The sequence below is a fragment of the Poeciliopsis prolifica genome, unplaced genomic scaffold, assembly GCF_027474105.1.
Source record: "Poeciliopsis prolifica strain line A6 unplaced genomic scaffold, Auburn_PproV2 SCAFFOLD068, whole genome shotgun sequence".
Classification (NCBI taxonomy): Eukaryota; Metazoa; Chordata; class Actinopteri; order Cyprinodontiformes; family Poeciliidae; genus Poeciliopsis; species Poeciliopsis prolifica.
Window position 1 is genome coordinate 2,118,189 of NW_026562443.1, and position 13,055 is coordinate 2,131,243.

At 39.5% G+C, this 13,055-nt stretch overlaps 1 protein-coding gene across 1 annotated transcript in view; it reads left to right on the forward strand.

Moving 5' to 3' along the window:
* Nucleotides 1–12,351: 12,351 nt before the first annotated feature.
* Nucleotides 12,352–13,055, forward strand: part of LOC129351595 (zinc finger matrin-type protein 4-like) — a gene marked incomplete at its 3' end in the record, with an annotated part of 56,308 nt that continues 55,604 nt past the window's right edge. The window contains exon 1 of the mRNA XM_055020517.1: nt 12,352–12,493. Coding sequence (XP_054876492.1) covers nt 12,407–12,493 — 87 coding nt within the window. The remainder of the gene's footprint in view (nt 12,494–13,055) is intronic.

A 13,055-nucleotide genomic window follows, 5' to 3' on the forward strand; every position in this document is an offset into this window, starting at 1 on the left:
TGAGCATCGTCCATTATGATTGATGGAAGAAATGAGATTGACATCACAGATCAAGAACGTATTCACAAATCACATTCACATGTCGGAATAAAATAATTTCCTGATGCAGCATGAAGTTTAATGTGCCCTCTTTAACACACTGGGCTGACTTTTGTCATTTCAAAAGAGCACCACTGGCTTTACTGAAGCTTCGTCTGTGTGTGTGTGTGTGTGTGTGTGTGTGTGTGTGTGTGTGTGTGCGTGTGTGTGTGTTGTGTGTGTGTGTGTGTGTGTGTGTGTGTGCGTGCGCGCGGGGTGTGTGTGCGTGTGTGTGTGTGTGCGTGTGTGTGTGTGTGTGTGTGTGTGTGTGTGTGCGTGTGCGTGCGTGCGTGCGTGTGTGTGTGTGTGTGTGTGTGTGTGTGTCACCACATAAATTTTGTCTTTGAAATCCAGAAGTGTGTTTTTCCCTCTGTGGTTGACTCTCTGCCACAGAGCTCTTAGTTAATGTCTCTGGCTTGTCTGCAGGATTGAGGAGGAATGAGTCGGCAAAAGGGATTACAGAGCATATCGCTGCTGAATTCTAAGATCGTAGTAAAATATGGCACATTGTTCCCATTAATCTTGGTTTTTTTCTTTTTTTTCACTGAACTTCAGGCAGTTTGATGTTGGTAGTAGCACTTAAAGCATACAATTATGACATGAACAGTCATCAAAATCCAGACACCAGTTTAAGGAAAACAGAGGAGCAATTACCTTTGTGTTCACAGAAGTACACAAGGAGCCAGGAGGAGTTGTGTGTGTGTGTCTGTTTTTAATACTTTATGGGGACCATTTTCCTGACACTTACTACGTTGTGGGGACCCACCGCTCTGAAGCCTGGTCCCCACAAGGGGACCACAATTCACACCTTAGATTCAGGACTAAGGTGTTACTGAGTTTTGGATAAGGTTAGGGTTAGGTATGTAATGGGTAGGGTTAGAATAAGAGGTTTAGGGTGTAGAAATGAATGGAAGTCAATGGAAAGACCCCACAAAGATAGCCATGCAAATGCGTGTGTGTGTTTAGTGTGGGCCACATATGGGCAGCAGCCACATGTTTCTGAATAATAGCCATTAGTTTTAAGAGGGTGATATCATCGTAGGTGCATTGTTGTTCCAGTAACCATATTCGCCCGATTCTGGCTTTAGTACTTCCTGCATAGCTTGAGTCTTCCTTCTCAGTAAAGGAGGTTATTAGTTACCAAGCAGTTATCAGAGAGCATTTAGTTTTAGCATAATCAGAGAAATCCAAACATCATATCTAGAATTCCACAGCATTAAAAAGGTATAACTTTCTGCATGCAGTCCTGAACTGCTAGCGCCAACATGGGGGTTCAGTTGTGGGTGACCATCAGCCGTGTGTGACCGGCCAAACAACATAGAGCTGCGGCGTGAAAAATGAAGATTTATTATTGTTTTAAAACCAATAAAGACTTGTCAAAAACAAAACAAAAAACACCACTTCGAATCAGAAACAGCTGCTTCTACTTTGAAGACTTAAAAAAATGTTTTCAATGGCTAATTCTACAACTGTCTGTTGTTGCGGTGGCTTGCGAAACTGTTCACTCCCTGTGAACTTCTCTATGTTTGATGGTGTGGAAGAAATGTTCTTTTCTTTCTCTTTAAAAGTACAAAAAGTGTTCCATGTGTATTCAGTGTGGCCTTTTTTTTTTATTTTTATTCTGGGATCTCTCAGTCAGATCTAGCAAATCCAGTTTACCATCAGAAGTCACCTTGTCAGTGAATGCACTACACCTGTGTTTAATTGTAATCCAGCTGCTCTGTGAAGGCCTCACGGGTTTGTTCTCTAATAAACCTGTGAGGTCTTTAACTGATGGCAAGGACTTCAAAATACTTTGGTCAGTTTATAAATTATTGAACATCACAATATATTTGAAATCTGCTGTTGTTGTATCAGCTTTCCAGACCTGTCAGGTCTTCTGGTTCAGGTTCTGCTCTGTATCCCCAGAACCAACCATGGAGAAGTAGGATTAAGCTTTTATGCACCGTTAGTCTGGAATAAAGTTCTAGAAAACTCCTCCCCCTTCCTCAGCAGCTGACGAAAATCTCTTAAGCATTGCAGGATTTGTCTTCAGTCCAAGAAGAGCAAGACTGAATTCACACAACTTTGGAAAAACAACTCCTTCTGAAGATGAACAAACACCTCTACAGCTTCAGTTAACTACTCAGCTCCATACCAGTTCAAAGACAAGCTCTGTTTATCTATATACAGTAGTTCTGTACTGGAGAGAGATGAGAGGAAAACTTTCATTGTCCGGTTCTAATTTTCTAAAAGTTTCTTTTATCATTGAATATCGCACCCAATAAATGTTATTTTCTAAATTCTAGCCATTTACTTTTACTCTATGCTTTTACTTTAAGTATGTTTTACATGGAAAATTTACTCTTGATATTTAAATGCGGTAAATGTCAAGTGCGTTCAGACTTCAACTTCAGATAATCAGAACAGAAATGTTTAGCTGTTGCTCAACGCCGCATTCTCGGGTTTCTGAAGCCAAAATTCTCAGGTGAATTTCATCAGTTCTGCTCACAGAAACAAACAGTTCTTACTCAGAAAATTATTTGGAAAAAAAGGAGGGGTAAACCCATTCTGAACTGTTGTTTTCTTCTTTCTCTTCTTCTTTTACTACCACTTAAAATGAGTTTACTCAGTCCTCAGCTTGAACACTTCATTCTTAGTGAAAGATGTTCCGAGCCTTATGGATGCATAAAAAAGGAGAAGTGGAATGATTTGCAACGTGTGTAAATGTACGTACAGAGAGGGATGTCAAAAGCTTGAGTGTTGAATATTTCAGTTAACAAAAGACAAAAACAAACACTGCAAATTGAAACTTTGTCAGCATTATCCTCATTAATAAAGATTATGAGCAAGCACCTTTGCTAAAATTCAATTCAGTTTACACATAGTGCCAGTTCACAACAGTCAAAAAGTGTTAATTCACTCACACTTATATTCCAAATCATCCAAGTTATTATCAGTTATTCATTTTTCACATTAAAGAGCAACTCTTTGATTTATATCAAAGGGATATTGGTGCCTTAATGAAGAGTTTGACAAAAAAACAAAAAGAAAAGAATCGATAATATAATAATTCAAATAGTCCTCCAAAAGTTTACAGGCTCTCTCAGATTGAGAGCTGGCACACAAAGCCTTAAGGTCAAGATCCTGTTCCCATCCAACACAGCAGGATGTGTTTAGGCTGAGGCCCGATCAGCTACGATATGAGCAGTGTGTGCAGCAAAGCTATTACAGCTGAAACCAGAGCCAGCTAATAAAGATTTGGACGCAAGCACAAAAGAAAAATTTCAACCATGTGCTCCGTAATGGAAGTCCAAAGCTCCATCTGGGCCTTTCAATTCCTTTCTGTAGCAGAGCCCTGGATGCAGTGTAGCTCACTGCAAATTTAGGCCTGTAGAAAACTGATGGCAAACTAAAAATATGAACGCTGATGATGGACATATTTCGTTGGTCTATTGCGTAGTATTAGTTTGAATCCAGCTCCGTAGATATTTTTGTCATTACTGTGTCAGAAAAAATTTGATGCATAAGAAGTGGAATAGCGAGGAAGTAAGGACCCAGTGTTCATCGAGAACGCGGATCTGATAAAGCTCAGCATCTATATGGAGACTTCACTATAACTACAGTTTCTTGCATCAAAGAGAAAAATTCACGCAATGTACAGCACAATAAACCCAGCTCCCTATAAACATCAACAGCACTCTGAGGCAAACTGATAGAAAAAAAGCTCTGCCTCAAAAAGAAAAGATGTGTTTTAGAAGTGGTGTAGCTTTGATTACAAGGTGTCATAGACAGGATTAGGAAATATGTCTTGCTACATCAAAGATGTGGCTTTTGGCCCACCAAATGTTAAAAACAAAGGCTGTTTTAGTCTCCTGCACAAAGTCAGAGTGGAAAGTTTTTTAAAAAAATGATACAACAGCTACTACAGTTACAGAAAATAAAGGCAAGAAAATAAATGGAGTTTGTGCAAATAACTGGCTGACAAAGGTATCATTTAACAGACAAAATAGCCCCATGGCACTAATCCCAGTGGCCATACACTTTGGGCTACACCAGTCACACTGTCATGTGGAGAATCACACAACACTTCCTGGCCTGCTATGGAGCAGTGCTGCCTGCAGGCGCTGCTGTCACTGTTGCCTAGAGTCGTACGCCAGGCACTTTGCAATAATCCCTCATTTCTGTTTTACATTCTTTTTATGTCTGACGGTGTTGACAAAAACATGGGACAAATTTCAGTTGGAAAATATATAAAAATGACTTTTAATTCAATTTATTGATACTTTTATAATTATTTATTTGAATACTTATACTTAATTGTCATAATATATTAGCTTAGTATATAAAAAATATTCAGCAAACACAAGGGAAACATACATTGTTGTGCTCACATGGCCCAGGTTACCGTAGCTTAGTCAGGTATTGGAAAAAATTATAGTTTGTGTATATTTTATTCAAATTTTGTGCTTTATCCACAGGACCTGTTTTGTCCCTCTTCTCAAGAATCACAGATGTACAAACAAGGAAGTTGTTTCTGATGCAATCTGTTATGCACCAAAATAAACTGTTTTTGTCAGGGATGATAGCGCTGTGTGGACCTGACCCAAATGTAAAATTAAAAACGGTTTTTGTCCAGAATGTGTGGGGTCCGTAGAATTCTTAGTTGCCTCCCTCCTGACCAAAGAGCTGTGAAGGTCCTGGATGGAGGGAAAGTCGCCCCTGACCGTTGTTACGATCAGGCCTCCTGAGACGCAGTCATTTCTGTGTTCTGATAACACTTTCTGTATAGTTTCATTTTTGCACTTTTGAGGTTTACTGTCTACTGAGAACTCCCCAGTCATTATGTCGTTTTAAAATAATAATGACAGATGGAAGAATTACAGCTTCAGAGGGGTTTTCCGTCTGAAATGACAATACGGTGCCTCTTTAGTTTTCCTGGCTCTGTTCCCATCGGAAAAATCAGATTTACAGAAAATTCATATGTTATCTAACTATGAAAAGGCTTGATGTCTCCACACTAATTATAAACGTACTCTTTAGTCAAAGATTGGCTCTGAAAGTTTCAATGCCGTTAAGTTTGCACTTGTCACTTGTTTAAGCATCCCAGATTCCTAACGCCTTTCCTAGGGTTAGGATTAGGGTAAATTAACTCTTCATTTGGAAACTTCTTTTTGCGTTTTCTCACATTATTATGAACTGATATTAAAGATGACAAACCATTGATATGAACAGAGTCACTTTGTAAAGCGGAATTGGAAGAATTTGTAGAGCACCGGAGATCAAATATGATTATTGTAGTGATATTAACATTTTGTTGATGCTTGTTTTCCCTTCTTTACTTCAGCAAATGCCATGAGTGGGGGATGAATCTACAGCTGTCAATGATTAAACCAAGATGACAGAAAAACATATTTAGAAAAATCTAAGAATAAAATCTAGGCCCAAGCTGTGGGATAAATACAAAGTGTTGACTAAAAACCACTTGAAAGACCTTTGAAGAGTCTATAGACAGCTGCGACAAATATATGCAATAAAACCAGCTAACTTGAGTTAAAAATACAGTGTGTAACTTTGACAAAGAATGTTTGGTTGTTTTTTTTACATATTTGTTAAAAACTGTCACCGTGTTGTGACAATTTGCTATGAGGCACATAATCTGTGAAAAGATCCATGTCCTCCACCTCCTTGAGCTACTATTAATGTCTGAAAAAATGAACTGCTCCAGAGTCATCCAGACCAAAAACAACCAATCAGAGTCAGCAGGAGGGTCTTAGTGCTGTCAATCAATCTCATCTACTATTCATTGTGACTATGGTAGAAAAACAACGTACTGCTACATGCTAACCAGTCTGAGAATTCACAACTGACTATGTTAGCTGCAGATTAGCAGATGAGCAAAATGAGGGGATGAGCAGCGACATGCATAGTCTGATTGACAGTGCTAAGACCCGCCTCCTGGCTTTGATTGTTTCTAGTTAGCACTGAGAGAAGAGGAGGCAGCTTGATATTTTTTCCCAGATCATCTGTCTCATACTGTACCATCATGACATAGTGATAGTTTCAACAAATATGAAAGAAATTATTATTTATAAAAGTTACTGCAGTTACTACTACCAACAGTAATAATTCTGTTATTACTAGTGGCAATAGAAACATGTGAGATATCTCAAAATCCCTGAACTGTTCAGAGAAATCAAATTATATTAAATTACTATCATTATTATTATTATTATTATTATTATTATTATTATTATTATTATTATTATTTACCAGGCTCGCTTTATGGCAGGACTCTGGAATCTTACTAACTATATCCTAACTTACGACTTTAACTTGCAGGAATAGTATAAACCTGGAGATTAGTAACTATCCCACACCGCTATTGAGCACAGTGCAGGAGTTTCCTGGTGCAGTGGAGGAAAAATTGATTGAGAAAACTTTCAGCGTGCAGAATCGTTCTAAATGTGAAAAAAGGCATTCAAAATTACATTTCTGTTTTGGTCCAGAAAACCTAAGAAGTGTGAGCACACCCAACTCTAATTTCAACATATCATGGCAGAGATTAAGCTATATCAAAACGCTTTTCTGAATAACCCCCAGAGAATACATCCTATTAGACAGAATACATATCGTCTGTGCACCGAGCATTACAGAAAACCCGTTCTGTTTGCTCATCACCGCCGCTGACTCTCCCAGCCCATGGAAGAGAACCTGGGGCTATTGGCACCTCGTGATAAACCTATCAAGCCCAGGCACAGCTGTTGACATTGGTTTGTTCGCAACATGTTTGATGACTCGGGCCTTTGAGATTGCTTTGATTAAGTAAACTTTGAAATCACAAGCTCCTGGGGAAACACATAAATTTAGATGTAGGAACAATATTTCACTAGAAGGATTTTTCCAGCTCTATTCATACAGCTCTCTTAAGTGAGGAAGATCCCCTGAGGGCGTCGTTCTCATGTGTGCACAGGCTTACACACTTATCAAGTGAAAACCGTGCCTCGGCTTCTCTCCTTTGGACTTACCTCTAAGTGCCCTGTGTGGTCCAACTGTCATGGTGTTGTACTGCGTTTCTCAAACTGTCGTCTTCATGGCAGTAATCAAAAGCAGGGACAACACTTTATGTACTTTGGACAACTGCTGATATTAACACTCTGTCATCAGCAAATTTCTGTTACATGAGACCCACCTGAAAGTCAGTAATTATCCTCTGCTTGACTCTGGATGCTGGCTTTCTTCAGTTCCTCTATTTGACCAGTTTGTTTATCGCCACTGATTGGATACCGGTAATTATGGCAGCGGCAGCACATCACTGACAAACTCTGAAAATGAGAATGACAAAAGGTTCCCAAAAATAAAAACAGCATCTTCAGGAAAGTTCACAACCAGGGTGGCGATTAGTGATTCTGCTGGTGGGAGCTCACCGGCTAATCAACCACCGTTGGAGTACAGGCGACCGCTTCCCATTAATCGCAAAATAAACACCAGGCCTGAAAACAAAACCATGCAGGGCAGAATGTTCTGTTTGTGGTACACTCGAGCTGCTCTGTTTGCTTTCGTCAACCGGTTGCTATGGCAAAAGGTGTGTGTGTGGAGTGACCCTGACAGGAGAGCAAGGGAGAAAAACGGCAGAATTTGAGTGGTTTTGAGTTGTGCTTCACCCATTTTTCGGCGTTATTTTCACTTTGCTGCGGCGCACTGCAGCCGCTGTCATTTCTGACAGTAACAATAAACAGTATAAACTTGACTAATTGCCTTGTTTGATCATTCATCTGAAAACATTGGCAATTCTCTCACTTTTGATTAAAGCCTCGTTTAAAAGAAATCGGATAAGAAACGAGGATCCTAGGAACATTTCTGAGACAAATTCATCCACATTCCACTGCAGTACGCTACAGGTTTATTCCATTACTGGATCTCAGTGGCGTGTTGCACACAGCTGAGTGTAACTTCTGAATGTTGAACAGGAGAAACAACTGTAATTGTCTGGTGCTATGCTGAACTGATTTACTAATCCTATCTTGGCAGATTGGAACAACTACATCATAGATCATATTGGGTGTCCCTCAAAGTTCTGTTGTTGAACCACTTAAGTAGGAAAGCAAAGGCCTCTTCACATTGCTTACATTTTGGCAGGTAAGGCAGTCAGCTTGAGACTATATAAGAACCATCAGGACCAGCTGCTTGTATGTAATTACATGTGTGTTATTGAGCATGTTTCATTTTACCCATTGTATGTACAGTAAAAATACAAAAATACGCATTTGATTAAAGATGTAAGTTAAATATTGATGCTTGTTCTAATGACAAACAGTGCAGGTCTGAATTCCAAAATGACATGGTTTTTTGTTCAGTTGAGACTAATTGTTTTTTGTAAATGACTTGTGAACTCGGACTGTTGGAAACAACTATTTCGGGTAATGGTGCGATCTATCAATTATCCTTAGGATCAATCGAGTAATCTAATAAAAGAAGTGGTCCTGTTCAATGGTAGCTACATAAGCTACAACACAAAAGTGAAAATGGTCATAAAAAGCCATTTCAGTTCTCTTTTTCAACAAGAAGACATTTTATCACGCTGCTAATAACTCTTAGCATTCATTGACAGCTCATTGGCAGAACTGAGAGCATTGCGCAGCACAAATAATTATCCAGGCAGAACATAATGCACTAAATAATGAAACATAATTTAATAAACCCTAGAAATATGATTTGCGAAAAGACATTTTGATAACAGGATTAATCGTTTCAGCCCCACTGTGAGCATCTTTATCGCAGTAGAAAGTTGAGAGAAAGTTTATGATTAAATTGTGGAGCACGAAAACTCAGCAGGCAAAGTCCCTGTCAGGATTCAAACAGAAGATGCATTGATCATTTTATAACACCGCTGTTATCTACTCAGATCAAACACAGTCAAGAACTGAAAAATAACAAATTCACTCTGGACAATTTTTAGATTACGATAAGTTTCTAAGTTTCTATAATAGGAAGGTTGATCTCACCTTCATGTTTTATAGCCAAGTGATGGTCCGGACTGTTAAAAACAGCAACATCGAGGAGAAATTAAATCCCTTCTGACTCTTTTGTTTGACTTCTCTCTAAACATCATAAGGACAAGTTTGTTTTAATCTCTAAAAAAAAAAAAAAATCTGGCTGTGCTCCTTTTTCTAACAAATGTCTATATTAAGAAGATGTTAGGAAACATGAAACGTGACAACGCAATAAAAGCAAAAATCTGAGACGGATGGGTGTTTTTAAACGCTGGTGATGTGATTTTAATTCCAACGTTGTGCTCAGACGCTTTCTTCCACATGAGCAGCTTGTGGATTTTGGTGAATGTTTATCTTAATTAAAACATCTCCAGAAGCCCACAGCCAACTTTAAATAAACTCTGGTTTGTCAAAACATTCACCACATTCCTAGACTTAATCCCATTTCTAATTTCAACATAAACTGCTCCAATAATGAAGCATAGATTTTATGCACCAGGGGATGGGGAGTAATTCAAAGATGATCTACTTTTGCACAATCAGCACAGTATTTTTTTATATATATAGCCAAGTTGACATTTGGCTCATGTTCACTGTTCATGAGCTCAAAAAGCCTTGAAAATGTTTCACTGGCAGATAATTTCACATATAACCTGGGAAAATGTCTTCTTTGTTTTGAATTTTAATTAAACAACATTTTTACATTTTGTCTTATTTCAAGTGATCTGAGATATTTGCTCTAAAACTTTGATTTAAAAAAATACTTGGTAAGATTTTGCGTTTTTGCTGTGGAAATATGTTTTATTTTCTTCAGTTAGTCGAAATAAAAGTCAGGAATATTTCATAAAACATTCGAGGTTTGTAGCTAAAGGTTGTAAATGATCATTTCTGCTGGGTCTTGCAAGAGGAATTTTGTGTGCTTTGCTCGATTTTTACTGGTTCTTTTCAGATTTGCAAAAGTGCATTCAAGCCCATTTTCAACGACGACAAGGAAAATAAAAGTTAATGACAAAAGAAAGGTATCTGCTTATGAGACAGTTTTTAAGTAGCATTATTGTTCTTGCAAGTTTTGAATTTTTCAATAGAAGCAACATATTTGTAAGTTAGTTTGTTCAAAATTAATGCATGAGGGAATTTTTGTTTCACTTCATTTCATCTTATATAATATTTTGCTAGGATTATAGCAAAGTCACCAAACAGCACCTTTAGCCCTATATATAGACCCACTGACTGATTACAAGAACATAGACCCAGTGATGCTAATCAGTGGACACACCTTGAGTCAACATGCCCCTTTGGTCCCATTATTTCCAGAGGTATCATCATTTTTGTCCAGGCCTGTTTCATCAGTTTATATTTTTAAATAACTCTGCTGAAGCATGTTCGAAAAGCAATGACTCACTTCCATTTGTTCATTTCTATATAATTTTTATTCATCATCGTTTTCAGATTCAAGTCATTTCTGCGACAATTGTGGGTTTTTTTCTTTCATTAACCGAGTGGTCCCAACAATTTTGTCTATGCGTGCATGATGCAGTTATGATTAGATATGTTTATACAGAAGAGCATGGCATGACAGAACCTGCTGGTGGAACTAAGCTAATTTGGCTGTAAGTTGTACAACTGAGAAGGAGCAATGCAACAAAAAATGTTGAACCCCTCGTTTTCTAAAAGGATGTTTTTGGGAAAATATTCACATATTTTTTTCTTCTTCTTCTTTGAAATATTTTAATATAATTAATTTTTGAATATATGACAAAAAGACATTAAATTTCAAAACTTGTAAAACTTCTTCAGCTAATGAATTTAGCTGAAGAAGATTTACATTTTATCTTTTGTGCTTTATTTTTTCCACACGCACTTGAAGAGAATCTCATCCAGATCAGAACGTAGCACTTTGCTGCCCTCTAGTGACGAAAGAACATATGACGCTGCTTTGCCAAACAGAACTCTACCATAAACAGTGAAGTTCCTGGCTAACCGTCTGTTAAATGTCCTTTTAATAGATTCACAAACAGGTGTAAAATTATAACCTATGTTGTTATGATCTTTAAAGAATTTAATACCCAGATAATTTAGCGAGTTTTACAGGTAAATTTCAGTAACAACTGTCACTTATAAGGGAAGGAGTTCAGGTGGTTTTTCAGAATAAGTTTCAGGCCTAAAAAGCTCTACAAACCTCAGCTGAAATAATTAACCACAGACAAATGAACAGGCTCTGTAAAATACTTTTCCTTAACATTTATTTCTTTGCAGTTAATTATCACAATAAAACACATGACATAATGACGCCTCTCGCCCTTTAACTGCTGAGATCCACCCATCCATTATCCAACATGCTGAGGTGAGGTCATCAGGGGTGTTGGTGACCCCACAATGGATAATGGATGGGTGGATGGTTGACTGATATATTTAAGGCCAATTTTGAGTATTTTGTTTAATTAAAGACCTTTTGAATCCTTAATTTTAGATTTGAAGCATTTCCAAGACTTTATATATAAGGATCTGCAGACATGCCTGTTTTCTGGAACTCAGGAATGAAACGCTCACACAGTATCTCTGCAATAATTTATGTCCTTTGATCACACATTGTAAATTGATTCACATTCTTCGTAAAATGATCCGGCACTACAAGTATCTGTGTGAGGGCAGTTCTGTAATGTCTGTACATACAAAGTGTAAAGGTCTGTGTGCCTATATGGACCGGAAGGCGGTTCTGCTCTGAGGGACAAGTTTTCAAGCTTCACATGTATGGCATAAGGTACAAAACCATTTAATGTCAGACGTCACACTTGGTCAAAAGCACATAGGGAACGTTTTTCTAAGCATGCAATCAGCACTGTAATGATCTGAAGATGGGTCACAAAATAAACTACTTGAAATTAGAGTTGGAAACTGCCAGCATGGCTTTTTTCTTTCTATTATGTACAGATTCAGGTCTCTCTAAATTCTCCCTAGGTATGTGTGTGTGTGTGTGTGTGTGTGTGTGTGTGTGTGTGTGTGTGTGTGTGTGTGTGTGTGTGTGTGTGTGTGTGTGTGTGTGTGTGTGTGTATGCCCACACATTCTGCCATTCATGTTAAATGATACTTGCATGTGAACTCAGCGGGTGACCCGTGATGTTTCTCCTGCAGAACGCTGCAGCGTTCTGTGTGAAAGGTGTGTGCAGGTGATATTCCAGTGATGCGGGGAGCAGCAGGCGCTTCCTGCCGCCTGGCCCGAGCTCAGCTGTCACGGCCAATGGCGGCGCAGCGGGGGCGGGGACAGCCGGCACATTACAGATACTCCAGCGTAGTATCGCGGCCAGCAGCAGACGAGTCTCCAACTCAGTCTGCCGCCCCTCCGTATCCTCTGGTTCATGGAGTGTACACTTTCCATCCAAGTGCAACAACTGCTGGGGGTCCACCCGACGCACCACTACGAGGGCTACAGCGTGGAGTTACAGGTACCTTCCCTCTGCACCCGCTCGCGCCTGCCTTCTTTTCCCTGACACGGGGAGGGAAAAAAGTAAACGCGTGTGAGTTTGAATATGCTGCCTTGCAGAGGATGAAAGGCACAGCTGTTGGTGCTGCGTGCTGATTTTTGTGAGCATCCCGGATTGTTGTCGCGCGCGCGCGCTTCCTCTAGGAGCCGAAACGAAGCGGCGCGCGGCGCGGAGCCCCGCGGGTCTGATGGTGAATCTGATAGAGTTAAAAAGTAAGCTAACCCTCCCGGAAGGGTCCCGGGGGATGCCCCCTTTGAACCGGTTCTCTGCTGCGGACAGGACAGAGGCGGTCTGTGTTCGCCGGGCTCTCTTTTGAACCTTCGAGTCAGATTTCCCGCCGACAGTCTGTCGGAGTGGCGTTAATTTCGCTGCCCGTGGGAGCGAAATGAACCCCACTGCCGTGTCACGAAATAATAATAAAGCAAGAACGTGAGCGTCAAGTCCCCGTCCTGCGCGTGCCTCCCCAGGTTGCTCCGCGTGCTGCAGAATGGCCCCACTCTCCTCTGAAGGTGACATTTAAGGC